General features: G+C 42.3%; 1 protein-coding gene across 2 annotated transcripts in view; it reads right to left on the reverse strand.

Moving 5' to 3' along the window:
• The window catches only part of PREX2 (phosphatidylinositol-3,4,5-trisphosphate dependent Rac exchange factor 2), a 283,847-nt gene that overhangs the window by 116,032 nt on the left and 152,716 nt on the right, over positions 1-15,099 (reverse strand). For both annotated transcript variants that reach the window (XM_021089269.1, XM_013996689.2), the window contains exons 23-25: positions 12,999-13,160; positions 1,639-1,858; positions 917-1,124 (exon numbers count right to left, since the gene is read on the reverse strand). In XM_021089269.1, the coding sequence (XP_020944928.1) occupies positions 917-1,124; positions 1,639-1,858; positions 12,999-13,160 (590 nt within the window). The remainder of the gene's footprint in view (positions 1-916; positions 1,125-1,638; positions 1,859-12,998; positions 13,161-15,099) is intronic.

Consider the following 15,099-nt stretch of genomic DNA (forward strand, 5'->3'; position numbering starts at 1 on the left):
ACCATCACATTCTCAAAGAAGAACCAGAGGTGATCTCTTTGGAAAAATTGTATTCAACCCTCTCCTCTGTTCTTGGTAAAAGTTTCCAAATTACTGGTGCAGCTATTTGGCTCATTGCTTAAGGAAACCATTAATTCAATCAGAAGAGAAAAAAAAAAAAGGTGTTGGTTATTGATCCTAAGGTTACGTAATATTTCTTTGCTAGTTTATCAAATATTCTAAGGATACAGCATATTTTCCCTTTTTTCATAAACACCTATTGAGCATATATCCGCCAAATATTGTGTTCTGGCCTATAAAGACAGAAGGAAATCCCTATGCACAGTGCATATGCTTACAACCATGTTGCTCAGGTTAACATTTGCACACGGAAACTTCATTAGCATTTTCTCTATGAAAGAATTTTGTTGTTCTCTTCCCTTAGGTTCACTGCTTCCTTCAAATACAGATCTATATAGGTGCCATGTTTTATCATTTTTAAGGTGTTGGAATGAAGAGGATCTATATCCTTAGCAAAAATTCCTCCATCGTCAAATACTAAAGAGAGAATAGGCGTATGTGCAAAAGTCACATTTCCTACAGGTATTTGATTAGGTACGTTTGAAAGTACAGTAGAGAATTCCTGTTGTGGCTCAATGGTAACGGACCTGACCAGTATCCATGAGGATGCAGGTTTGATCCCTGGCCTTGCTCAATGGGCTAAGGGTCAGGTGTTGCCATGAGCTGCAGTGTAGGTCCCAGATGTGGCTCCGATCTGATGTTGCTGTGGCTATGGCGTAGGCTGGCAACTGCAGCTCCAATTTGGCCCCTAGCCTGGGAACCTCCATATGCCACACATGCAGCCCTGAAAAGCAAAGAAAGTAAAAATTAAAAAAAGAATTTAAAAAAATAAAAGTACAGTCAATAAAATACTTACTCATCTATTTGACAAACACACAACTCCACCTCTTTCAGTGCAGTCTGCAGCTTGCCCAGCAGTTTGTGATAGATATCTTGGGTTTCCAAGTCTTCTTCTTTTAACAAATACCGGAGACCGTGCCCGTCTTGCTGTCCCAGAGACAGACCTGATGGGGCTGCCATGGTCGTAATTGTGTGTTGGATATAGACCATGGGGCTCAGCTTTCCTGAGGAGGTAACATCATTTCACAGAAATAGTTATGACCTTTAACTTACAGTAACCACCCCAGGTGATCCATTTTAGATGCCCCAGCTAACACACAATAAAATGCCAATCCAAAGCTGAGTTTCATTTAGGAATTAAAACTGATGGAGAGCTGTGATCCAAAACTAGGAATACAGTTTGATCCCTGGGTCCCACCGTGGAGGGTGGAATGGCCTGGCTTCCTTTGCAGCTGCTCCTTCTGTATTTTTCTCATTGTTTTAGGGCCATTTCAATGAGCGATTTCACAGCAAGATGAGCTGTGCCTATCATGAATGGAAAGACAATCATTCTCAGAGGAAAGGTAATCCAAAGGCACAGGTCCATTTTCATTCTACCAACACTTATGTGTAATTATACAAATGATTAGAGTGAGGGAGCCTTTCTTTATAAAATCTCAACCTTGCTTACACACCAGGGACCTGTCCAGTTACAGGGATGGGGGAATAATTTTGATCAAGTTTAAAAATCTAACCTACCTTGCTCTGACTTATTTTCTTTATCATGAGAATTAGGCTTCCTATTATCCAACTGGACACCAAATGCACTTCCCAGGGAAGTGGATGTTTTGGGGTAAGAAACTTCCATCACATTGACGTGGCAGTTGGTCGGGCAGAAATCACTGCTGTGCAGCGGGGAGATTTTCGATTTGGCCTGTTTAAAGGTGGGCCAGGCTCTATTCTTCAGGACCCGAGAAAACTGTAAATGAAAGAAGTCAGAAAAAGCAGTTGAACACACGGTGGTAATGCAAACATCCCTATAAAAATCCAAAGAAAATTAAATCATGTCAACGAGAATGAGTGAAATAAATTATAAGTTGTTAGAAATTAAGCCATTATCTAAACCTCCCCCTACAGTCTTAGAAAAGTAAAGCAATATGAGCAGCAAATGCCTATGGTTCCATTGAAACTCTGATTGCAGTGTAAGTGCTGAGAGAAATGAGTTTAAGGGATCAATAGTACTTGCCAAGACTCAAATCCACAGGATGGGAGTCTGATAAAGAAATCAAACCAGCATCCTAGGACACCAAGATAGGAACACAATATTTAAAGCAAAGCTGGGTGGGAGAACAGGGTAGCTGTGAGGTCAAGGGTGGGAGAAGAGGAATTATTCCAAACATTGTCAGAAAGCCAACCCACTCCCGAGTCTGTGACAGGTTAAACAGCACAGCATGGTGGCGGTGACACCAAATGACTGGACAATTGGGAGACCCGACAGTACTTCCCACACCTCCTGCTCATCACTGCTGAGCCTTGGGTCAGGATCAGCTTGAAGAGCGGCATGGACTCTGCTTCTGTGCCACTGAGAATAAAGTGATGCTCAGGGGATTTACATAACGTCCATGGAGTCACTCTACTATCTAAAACCCTGCCGTCCAAACCCAGAGTCTGTACTTGTCATGGTCTATACAGCCATCCACCCCAAGTCTGGCCCCTTCCTGGTTTATTTATCTCCAGCTCTCTTCCCCTTGCTCCCAGTGCTCCTTCCAGACTTCACTCAGTTCCTCTCACACACCATCTACTCATCCGAGATCTTTGTCCAGGCTATTCATGGTACCCAAAATATTCTTCCATTGCTTCCAAACTTTCTCCTATGCATTTTCAAGTCCTATGAAATCATCAAGAGACCTTCCTTGAGCCCTAGTCTAGGTTCCGTTTTCCTGGTTAGGTGCTAGGTGACAGCACACTGTAACCCTCCTTACAATTATGACTGATTTTCTGATTCCATCTTGCTTAACAGACGGTAAGTTCCGTGAGTGTAATGCTTACATTTGTCTTGTGCGCCATAAACAGGCATCTCAGAACTGAACTGTAGTTTCAAAAGCAAAAGACTGAGAGCCACCAGCTTCCTGGGTTTTAGTCAAGGCGTCCCAATAACTCATGTCATGCTGGGCAAGTCACTGTCTTTGTCGCTTTTAGTAAAATGTGGAATGTGGATTAAATAATCTCTACGCTTTCCTCTTGCTCAAAAACTATAACCTATCTACTTATTCTACTAGCAGGGTAGTAATCTGAAGAGACTAAAAATGAATACTACCACTGGTTACTAATTTTACTGGGTTAAATGCAAGAATAGAGATGGGACATCTGAAATCACATCTGGAGTTCCTTGGTGGCTCAGTGGGTTGAGGATCTGATGTTATCTCTGCTGGGACGTGGCCAAAAAAAGTTACATCTTATAAATATAACCTCACCATTAGAATAGGAGCTATCTGATCTGCATATTAAACTGTGTTTTCAAGTCCCTTGTCAAAAGCTATCTACTCAACAACATGCTAACACACAGTAGGACTCTCAATGGAACTGGAGTGAAGTGCAGGAGGCTATTGGCAAAATTATTAACACATTTGACAGTGATCTGTAGTGAAAAGACCTAAACACTGAAAGACAGGAAGGCATTTAGAGAATTCTAACTGAGAGATCTACCACTCGGTTTACTAACAAAGAAACTGTGACCTGGAGACTTAGCTTGGACAGACCTAGGATTTAAGGCCAGATGCAAACTTTCACTCAGATGTTCTTTTCTGCTACAGTCGCAGGATAACAACCTCAGGTAAGGCTCCCACTGTGCACACAAAGGCACGGAAATACATTTTATGAGGTCACAGTATCCAATGCTTCTCTTGCCTTCTTTCATTTTAACCAATTGCTCCTTCATTCAAAAATATGAAGAGTGGCATCTAGTCCAGCTCCTGTGCTAAGTGCTGAAGACCTGTACCCTTGCCCTCATGGAATTCGTGGTCTAGTAGGGGACACAGGTAAAAACAATATAATATCACCCTTATATATAACAATTATATGATTACAATGATCTGTAATACATATATATATACACACACACATATATATACACATATGTAACTCATATATATGTAACTATTACATAATAAATATGATAGATAGACAGACAATTAGAAATTTTAGTAAGTGCTGTGAAGGAAAGTGGACAGCGTGAGGTCATGGTATCACAGGAGCAATTAGGCAGAGAAGGGGGGAGATTCCCTCCGCCGTGGGACTGGTTTCCCGCAGCTGCCATATATCTATCTCAATGGAAATGTCTGCCTATGCCCTCTCCCATGGGCTCAGAAGGGGGGTGTAACCACATGTCTGAATGTGTGTGAATACTTTCAAAGAGTAAGTGGCCCTTCTTTGATAAGAGCCTCCCTTAGGGAAGGAAGAGCCTTATGAAAGCAGTGCCGTCATCCACCCTGGGGCGTCCCTAGGAGAGGGGGAGAGGGTGGGGGACCCCAGAGTCAAAGTCCTGGAAATATGCTCGATGTATTTGAAGATCAAAAATGTGCTGGCAGACAGCATGCCCTGCTAGTTAATGGTGGACTCCTTCTGTAATGCAGACCTAAAATGAGCAAGGCTGAACACTAGTATTGACCGTGGCGGGCACACAAGAACACTGATTGATCATGCCATACAGTAGTAAAGGGCCCTGGAAAGGTAGACCCGGCATCATTTTAAGCAACATCAAAGGAAACACTGAGCTCATTCTTTCTTTTTGCTTTTTAGGGCTGCACCCATGGCATATGCAGGCTAGGGGGTCTAAATGGAGCAACAGCTGCCGGCCTATGGAGCAACCGCTGCCGGCCTACACCACAGCCACAGCAATGTAGGATCTGAGCCACATCTGCAACCTACACCACAGCTCACAGCAAGGCCAGATCCTTAACCCACTGAGCAAAGCCAGGGATCGAACCTGCAACCTCATGGTTCCTAGTCAAATTCGTTTCCACTGCACCATGACGGGAAATCCTACATTCATCTATTTTGGAGAAGCTCACAAGGAAAGACAAAAGCTCTTTTCCAAAAACTAAAAATCGCCAATTATGCAATAAAGGAACGTATAGGTGTGGGATGGGGGGTGGGAATGAGTTGGGACAAACAACGTGTGAGACCTCTCTTGGATAGCATAGCTCAGGCTCCTATCCTGCTTCATTCTTTCATCCAGCAATGGTCTATCCAGGGCTCTGAAACCAGACACTGCTCGAGGCACCTTGGGAAACAAAGATGAACAAAGATTCCTGCCTTTTGGGCGGTTATATTCAATGAGATGAGAGGCAAATAATAAACAGAGTAAGTCAATTATATCATGTTAGATGATGATAAATGCAATTGAAAACACAGCAAACAGGGTAAAAGGTTTGGGAGTTTCAGAGGTGAGGCGAAGAATGAATTGCCAATTGTAACTGGGTGATCAGGGCAGGCCTCATCGGGAAGCTGATGTTTCAACAAAATGTAAAAGGAAGGGGGTTGGGCATGTGGACACCTCGAGGAGAAGCCTTCCTGGCAGAGGGGACATCCCCTGCAAAGCCCCATGGGTGGTGTGTTCAATGAGCATCAAGAAGACTAGCGTGGCCAGAGCGGGGGGAGGGGGGGGGAGGAGGAGGTATTGGACAGATATTGGGCAGAAGGAGGACACAGATCACAGAGGATCTTGGAGGCCCCTGGAAGGACTTAGCTTTCACTGTGACTGAAGTTCACAGACATTTAGAACAGACGGCAGGTGAGCAAGGGTGAAAGCCAGAAGGCCACCCATGGGAATGATGTCAGTGGCCCACCCCAGGCTGTCAGAAACAGAGGCAGAGAGAAAAGGCTGCATATTTTGAAGGCAGAGCCCAGAGACTGGTGTGATGAATGCATTCAGGGTTTTTAGACTGAGCAGTGAGGAGGATGGGTCTAATTCTGAGAGAGAAAACAGCAGATGGTGAAGGGGTGACATCGGGAGTTCATTTTGTGCATGTGAAGCTTAAGATATTTTTAGACCCAAACGAAGAAGTCAGATGGGCCAGGAGACAATGAGATCCCCAGGGAGGGTGGGAGCAGAGAAAGAAAAAGAGACCAGGTCCTGAGCCCTGGGACATTGCTACATGAGGAGTTAGAAGAAAAAGGCAGAACCAGCATGGGAGTCTGTTAATGAACCTCCAAGAAGACAAAACTGGCATAGGGAGTGTCACAGAAAACTGCTCAAGAGAGGTACAAGGTCAACTGCATCAGATGCCACAAGGTCTACAGTGATGACAGTGAATGAGCTTTGGCAAGATATAGGTCACCGGTCACCTAAGAAAGAGCCTGTGGAAGGGACCAGAGCCCAGCTTGAGCATGCTGACAATGAAAGGTGAGTGACACAGCAGGTGTGGACAGTGGGTGTGGGTAGCTCTTTTCAGGACAGAGATCAAAGAAATGGAACAGGAGGTAGATAGGCGTGTGGGAGCCAAGGGAAGTATTTATTTTTTAACATAGCTCTTGAGGCATATTTGTGTATTGACAGAAATATGTAATCCTTGGAAAAGGAACTTCAAGTTTTTAAAGCACTGGTAGAAAATTCATGAATTATTGAGCCTGAAAACACATTTAGATCCAATTACAGTCTCCTGACTAAAAGTCAAAAATAATAACATAGGGAGTTCCCGTTGTGGCTCAGTGGTTAACAAATCTGACTAGGAACCATGAGGTTGCAGGTTTGATCCCTGGCCTCACTCAGTGGGTTAAGGATCCAGCATTGCTGTGGCTCTGGTGTAGGCCGGCGGCTACAGCTCTGATTAGACCCCTAGCCTGGGAACCTCCATATGCCGCAGGAGCGGCCCTATAAAAGGCAAAAAGACAAAATAATAATAATAATAATAACATAGGTAAGCTTTTATTTTGCACATGGTCTCCCATTTCAATAAAGTGGAGAATCCCATTGGCACAGACTTATAAACATTTTGCATCAGGGAAGGGAACATGGGGAGAGATTTTACCCAGTTTTCCCAATCCATATATCCGTTAGGGGACTGTGTGACATTAACAGTTAAAGCTACTTGGAATAGTCAAAGTAAGACTCTGATTTATACAGGTTAATATTTTTGTGTAAACAGGAATTACTTCTTGAAAGCTCATCAAATATTTATACGGAGGAAGTAACCCCAATGCCAAAAATAAGCCCAATTATGGAATTATCTGAAAACAGAAAAATGTGTCTAGAATTTTTCAAAGTTCTCAGGACAACAGAAGCTGAGCTTTTTTTCTCCAAACAGTGCATAGTTTTACGTCTGGATCGATCGCCCACACTTCCTGCCCCATGGAGGTTAAACGCCAGGGTAGGGTTCTTTCAGGTCCCTGGTAAGGTCTGAACTCCTCTGGCCCATGTGCTGAAAAACATCTGTGGCCTGGACCACTGGCCAAAAACTCAAATATGGTTGCAGCAGCCTGGCTATGGAAACTACAGAAATTAGTCAGTTTTTATTTTTAAAATCTACAACTTTTAGAGTCAAAATAAAGGAAAGTTAGCCTCTTTGAGATCTTTGGTTTCCACAGATACATTTTACTTTACAGAAAGAGGGGTGTTTGAAGCCTTCATCTGGAAGGGAAATGGGTTGCAGTTCACAGTTTAAAAGTAAATACGTGGAAATTTATAATATATATTCACAAAGGCTATAGTTTCCATGGACATGCATTTGATACACACATGGCGCTGACCCACATAACAGCTCTTATCTTAGGTAACTATATTTTATTCACATAGAGAAAACCCTGTTTTCTCTATTTCATGGGAAGACACCCAATGATTCTTAAAAGGTCTATGGTCAAGAAGGGATGAGAACAGGATTGCTTTTATTTTTATTTTATTTTTTTTATTTTTTTGTCTTTTTGCCATTTCTAGGGCTGCACCCATGGCATATGGAGGTTCCCAGGCTAGGGGTCTAATCAGAGCTACAGATGCCGGCCTACACCACAGCTCACAGCAACGCCGGATCCTTAACCCACTGAGTGAGGCCAGGGATCGAACCTGCAACCTCATGGTCCCTAGGTGGATGCGTTAACCACTGAGCCATGACGGGAACTCCAGGATTGCTTTTAAAGCACTTACAACCTAGTTGAACTACAAGTTTCTCTTTATTTCTAAATTAAAACTAATAAGCAAGACAGCATTCCACTAGACCAATATCTAGTCTGCTACTTGCCAGCTATGTGACTTGAAGCAAATTCTTAGTTTCCTTGAGAAAGAAGCAGGATGGATAAGAGTATTCGGTACACATGGCCCCTTCAAGGCTCAACAGCAATAATATACGCAGGAGAGTTTTCCATACTTTACTAATATTCTTCTTACCACCTCAAATCACTGCCCAGTAGCCTGCCCACCTCTGCTCTAAAAGCTTCCCAGCATCTCAGTTACTCCTGAAGGAACAGACGATGCTTCTCACTCGCCAAGGTAACGTTTTTTGAGCATCCCCAACATGTGGGGAAAACCCTTGTACTTTCTGCTTAGAATTCCCCACAATATACACCCCCTCAGTTTATTACAAACCAGGTTTTTGTTAGAAAGCAAGAGATGACAACTTTTTAGTCACCATAACCAATTCATTATAAAGCGGTATCTATTTTCCTCCAACACATAATAGCTGGAATGGTTCTTTTTCTCTGCATCGCCACTGTTTCAACGTGAGTCCAAGCCACCATCAACTTGGACATCTTACCAACAAATCTGATGATTATGTCGCTCTGAAATATCACTGCAAAGATCTGATTTTGTCAGGGTTCCTTTTTAGTCACATCCAATTTAAATCCTCCTCTCTAGTCCAGGCGGTACGCCAATCCTTCATCAGTAAGCTCCGTCTCAAGTCTAAGCCTCCACCTTCACTTACATATCTCCTCACTTGAGCACCATCTCTGTTTCCAATTTGTTTGCTGACTATTCAACCCAAGATGATTTCTCCATTTTTTTTTTTAATGGCTGCACCGGTGGCATGTGACAGTTCTCAGGACAGGGATTGAATCTAAGCCACAGCTGTGACCTAGGCTGCAGCTGCTGCAACACTAGATCCTTTAACCCACTGTGCCAGGCTGGGGCTCAAACCTGTGCCTCCGAAACAACCCAAGCTACTGCAGTCAAATTCTTAACCCACCACACCACAGCGGGTACTCCTAATTTTTCTTTTACTGAAAGGCTAGTGCCCTTGCGGTCAGAACAGTCAGAACGCTGTTTAGTACATTAGCTGAGTAGCACAGTGTCAACTATAAGTAAACAAACAACAGCCAGTTTTAGAATAAAAGGAAGCAAGGTTCAAATGTCACTGCTGCTCCCAACTGCGTGCCTTTGGGCAAGTTACTTGACCACTCTGAGCTTCCATCAGTTCATCAATGAAATGGATAATGTGTCTCCCATCACTGTGTTAGTGAGACTGTAACACTGGCAAACTGCTCCTATGGCCGACTGCTACAAACTGTTGAGTGCCACTTGACTGCCCGGATGACCATCACACAGAGAAGGTTGCTGGGTATCAGCAAGTTTAATCATTCACACTGACACCTCCTAATAGGCTAAGTAGTCAGTATTATCATTACTTCCTGTATTTTGACCTTTCTTCTCAAGTAGATTGTACCGGGGGAGGGCAGGCTTCCTCAACTGCCTTAAGCCTCTACTGCCTATCGAAGGTACACATTTAGTATTTCCCCAGTCTTCCTGTCTCATCCTGCAACAAATCTGCTTTTGTGAAACTGAGTTTTTGATCTATGCTATTACATTAGAGTGCACTAAACATATCTGCCACATCAGACACACTGCTGCTTCTTTTACATGCATGTGTTTACGGGTACTGCCCTGACGTCTCCTGGTGTTGCCTCTTTGAAATCCAGGGTGAGGGATTTCTTTTAAAACTCAGTGCAAGAGGGAGTTCCTGTCCCAGTGCAGAGGAAACGAATCCAACTAGGAACCATGAGGTTGTGGTGGGTTCAATCCCTGGCCTCGCTCAGCGGGTTAAGGATCTGGTGTTGCTGTGAGCTGTGGTGTAGGTCACAGATGCGGCTCAGATCTGGTGTTGCTATGGCTCTGGCATAGGTGTAGGCCAGCGGCTACAGTTCCAGTTAGACTCCTAGCCTGGGAACCTCCATGTGCCATGAGTGCAGCCCTAAAAAGCAAAAAACAAACGAAAAGAAAAACAAACCTCAGTCCAAGAAAAGCTTTGCTTCTCTTAAGAAACCTATGTATTATCACAGGGATGCTGATAAATATGCAATGGAGTGTGTTTCCCTTGTCACTCTGGCCATCAGGAAGCTGAAGGCCAAATACAGTATTTCACTTTAGCAAGTAAACTGAGGACCTGCTTACCTATAGCCCTTCTTCCCTGATGGTCTATACCACCTATTCTATACCACCTATAGCTTTACCTATAAATTTACCTGCTATTGCTATTATTCCTCCAATATTCATCTTCTCCTTTTAGTAATAAGATTCACTGAGTATTTGTTTGGCACATGGGTACCCATGTCGGACTACATTTCCCAGCCTCCCTTTCAATAAACTGCCAATAGGATGAACAGGAGTGACGTGTACAAATTCCCGATCCTGCCTCAAAGGAAGCGCTTTATTCCCCACATCCTCCTTCCTCTTCTAAGGGGCATTCATTTAGACATGGTACTGGTGAACCAACTCTGACATTGCAGAAGAAGAGAGGAGAGAGAGCAAAAATACAGAAGGATCCCTAGAAGATCATCCAGCCCTACCCCACTGGACCCCATCAGATTGGACTTTCATGTCATGAATGAGAAATCAACTTCCTATCTTGTTTAAGCCTGTGTTGACTTGGGTCCTTCTTAAAGCAGCTACATAATATATCCTCATCCTAATGTTTTGTTTTTATTTATATATTTTATATATTTTACCTTTTCTACGTATATTGCTTTAAGCTACTTCTACTGCTCTTGTTGTTCGAATAGAAAGCAGAATATGGGAAGAAAATCCAAAAAGGTAGGAGAATCACACATAAGACAGTGACAAGTCTGACAACCAGAATCTCTCTGAACCCTATTACACTTTACACAGATCTGTCTCTAAAAATAGAACGACTCTCTCTTCAAAATGTAGTTCAAAAAGGGACTACTAATGTGCATTTGTTTAAAGCTTTTAAATTGAACTTCAAAGCACTGTCACTTCTCCTGGGGAAAGGAGAAGTAAAAAGAAAAATCTTCTGTTCTTCAGCTTCAACAAGGCCTATTCATGGAATCTTCCCCAGACTCAAAGAAGTGAACAGCAGTCATGGAAAGAGGATGAACAGCTCTGCAGTGAGCCTTTTATTTTTTTATCTCTTTTACTCAATTACAGTTGATTTACAATGTTGTGTCACTTTCTGGTATACGGCAAAGTTACTTAGGTATATATATGTATATATACACACATTCTTTTTAATATTCTCTTCCCTGGGATCATGGTCTATCCCAGGAGATTAGATATAGTTTCCTGTGCTATACGTAGGGCCTCACTGCTTATCCATTCTAAATGGAATAGTTTACATCCACTAACCCCAAACTCCCAGTTCATCTCACTTCCTGCCCCCACACTCTTGGCAACCACAAGTCTGTTCTCTATGTCTAGGAGTCTGTTTCTATTTTATAGATATGGTCATTTATGACATATTTTAGAGTCCACATATAAGTGGTATCATATGATATTTGCCTTTCTCTTTCTAACTTACTTCACTTAATATGAGAATCTCTAACTTGTACCACAGTGATCTTGAATATCATTTTTCTTCATGTGAACAGACTTATAAAAAATTATGACAGCCATACATATTCAACAAGACAAACATTCTAAGAAGCTCTCAAAGAAAAAATAGTGACCCCAGCCTCTCCCCCTACCCAAGGTAATGAAAGTTGAAGTCCCTTGGGTATTTATTCACACATTTCCTTATGACTACATGGATATATCTGGACACACAGATAAAGAGCTTCCTCAGATCCTCCTCCTGGTCCCTGCCTCAGCCTCCAACCTTAGGAGCATGTCATTCTTGCCCTGACACGCTGGCTTTCTCTTTGGAGCCTCTGTACCAGCTGTTCTGCCTACCTGGATGCTTCCTCCTCCAGTATAAATGAAGACTTCTACTTGTCATTCAGATGCAAGCTTTTTCAAAGATGTTTCCTCTAGAGTTCCCACCCAGTCTAGAGTTCCCACCCTGGCACTTCCCACTGTACCTCCCAATTTTAAATTCCTCCCAGTTCTTTTAATATTTGATTTTCCCCCTTGGAAGAAACTTATTTGCTTTGTTCTTGTTGCCCCCCCTACTCGAATGGAAGCACCAGGGAAGGAAGGATCTTCCATCCTTTGCTGCCATATTGCTGGCACCAAGAACAGGGCCTGGCACACACAAAAGGTGCTCAATTAATGTATCAAGTGAGTGAGGCAATGAATCCATTTAAAACAGCCTATGTTCCATGTACTGTGGGTTTGTTTTTGTTTTTGTTTTTGTTTTGTCTTTCGTCTTTTGTCTTTTTCTAGGGCCACACCCATGGCATGTGAAGGTTCCTAGGCTAGGGGTCTAATTGGAGCTACAGCTGCCGGCCTACACCACAGCCACAGCAATGCCAGATCTTTAACCCACTGAGCAAGGCCAGGGATTGAACCATGGTTCCTCATGGTTCCTAGTCAGATTCGTTTCCACTGAGCCACAATGCGAACTCCTTCATGTACTTTCTGATTGAGGGCCCTGTTCCCTCTGTTAAGAGAACAAGGAAAGAAGAGCTATAGTGTAATTTTAAAATCTGACTTCAGAATTCAGTGGCCTGGATTTAAATTCCAACTTTATATTTTCCAGTAAGTGATTTAATTCTTTAGGCCTCAGTTACTCTATCCAGACAATGTGGAATAATGACCAAGCTTAGAAGTTTACAGAGGTCAAGGGGATAAGAAATGTAAAAGCATTTGAAAAACTCTAAAATGCCATATAAATGTTATCATTATTTCAATAAACTGGTATGTAAATAAGTAATGAAAACATCAGGAATTGACTTCAATTTGACATTAAATCATAATTTAAATAATAATTACTTATAAAATATATACAGAGAACTTTTACCTTCTTATAACTGGATATTCTCTGACATATGTGCTCAATTTTTTCACTGCAGACGGCGCTGAATTTACTCTGAAGGTCCGTAGGAATCACTTCATTCAAAGAGTTAAGGCTGGTGCAGTTTTGTACAAAATGATCATCGCTTTTAGCCAGAGCTTCAAGAATCTGCAGGCACACACACACCCACCAGACAGAACAAGAAAATAAAACTTTCAAGATCCGCCAAATAAAATTTTCACCATTTCACAACACAGGGTGACTTTCCCCAGAGGGCTTCTTTTAGCTGCCTGGCATTTCTATGTTCCTTAAACCCTGGCAGTGAAGTGATGGACCCGTATGCCTGGCATCTCATGTTTTGCCTTCTGCTGGCTCTAAAAGGCTGCCTGAGGGAGCTGAGTGGACTTCAAAGACTCCCTGCTGGATGAATGGGAACCCTCTGATGTGGGAACGCATTGCCCATATTTTAGTGAGTCACTCAGAACACTTTTTTTTTTTTTTCTCAATTTGGTATAGAACAACAAAAAACTAAGGAAAACCGTATCCTTCCTTGCTACTGAAAGCCTGGTACAGAGACTGCATTTAGCAAATGTTTGCCAAAGGAATGAAAAACTAGGCTCTCATACTAAAGTAAAAAGCAATGCTGCTTTCAGTGCCTGAACCCTATCTGATAAAAGCATCAGATAAACACATCCATGTGATGTACTCAATTAGTGAATCCTTTTGGCTATTTGCATCAATTATAAGGCAGCAGGTGTGTGTGTGTGTGTGTGTGTGTGTGTGTGTGTGTGTGTGTGTGTTTCTCACAAATCACTGAGAATTGCCAATGAATTCAGATTTAATTTTAAGTATCATTTATATGCAGTATTTATGATTGTTCGAAAATCACAAGGACTGGAATTCCCTGCCGGCTCAGTGGGTTAAAGATCCAGCATTGTCACTGCTAGGGCTCAGGTTGCTGCTGTGGCGTGGGTTCAATCCCTGGCCTAGGAATTTCCACATGACATAGGTGTAGCCAAAAAAAGAAAATCTCAAAGACTGATTACACCCTTACCTGACATTTTTAGAATACTGTGTGAGAGAGACAACGTATAGATGCTGTTTATTTGAGCTCCCTCACCACCTCCATTTCCCGTCTGGCAGAATACAAAGTGTGAGTTTTTGGTTTAATCACCAGTCTAGAAACTAGAGCTCACGTCATCTTTAGCAGTACGATCCTAGTTAAACTTAATTTCTTTGACTTTCTTTTCTTCATGTATAAAATGGAAATATGTGTGGTACTACATTATACATTGTCATGTATAAAATAATCCCTATCATTTTGCAAATTTGACATAGCTAGAAAATGAGATAACATAATATAATCACCTGCTCCCAAACTCATCCAAGAACCCTCTTAATAGTATAGTGTAGTTGGGAAGGGGTTGCATTTTGAAAAATATAGATCTTCTATTAACAGACACATACAGTGGTACAAAGCCATCAGAGAGAGGGGATTTTCTTTTAATCATTTTCAGAATGCAAAACAAAATCAAAAATAATTATTTTTGAAATAGTGCATTTGTATTTTTATATTATCTTATTCTACTGTTTTTTTAAATGCATGGCATAAATGCTAGAGCCATCTCAACCATACACATTTAAAACCAGAGCTGAAATGGAAAAAAAAAGGGTGGCGAAGCTGAATACCACATTTCCTACTTGTAATACCTGAATCCTCCCAGGGTGATACAAAAGCAGATGGAACACCAAAGCTCCCACCTGCAGAGAGTCCAATAGGAGTCTGATGGATTTACCGTGTGGAAGGATCATGAAAAGCAAACACAGGGTCACCTCCTACTTAGCATGTGTTTTATCCATTTGGATGAAGACCCTCTCCCTCCCTCCCTGTCTTGTTTTAGGGGAAGGACGACATCCTTCCCAACTAAGAATTACATCAATACCTGAAAATCTATTCCTAAGCAGATCTCTAAGCTTCTGGAAATGTTATGCAATAGACCTGAGACTTGCAGAATCTGAAATCAACTGAATGCTTGCCTGGGCAAGTGTCCCACCTAATATATTATTGTGCACCAAAAGAGAGCCATAAAAGGGGTGGGGGGTCGTG

The sequence above is a fragment of the Sus scrofa genome, chromosome 4 (assembly GCF_000003025.6).
Source record: "Sus scrofa isolate TJ Tabasco breed Duroc chromosome 4, Sscrofa11.1, whole genome shotgun sequence".
Classification (NCBI taxonomy): domain Eukaryota; kingdom Metazoa; phylum Chordata; class Mammalia; order Artiodactyla; family Suidae; genus Sus; species Sus scrofa.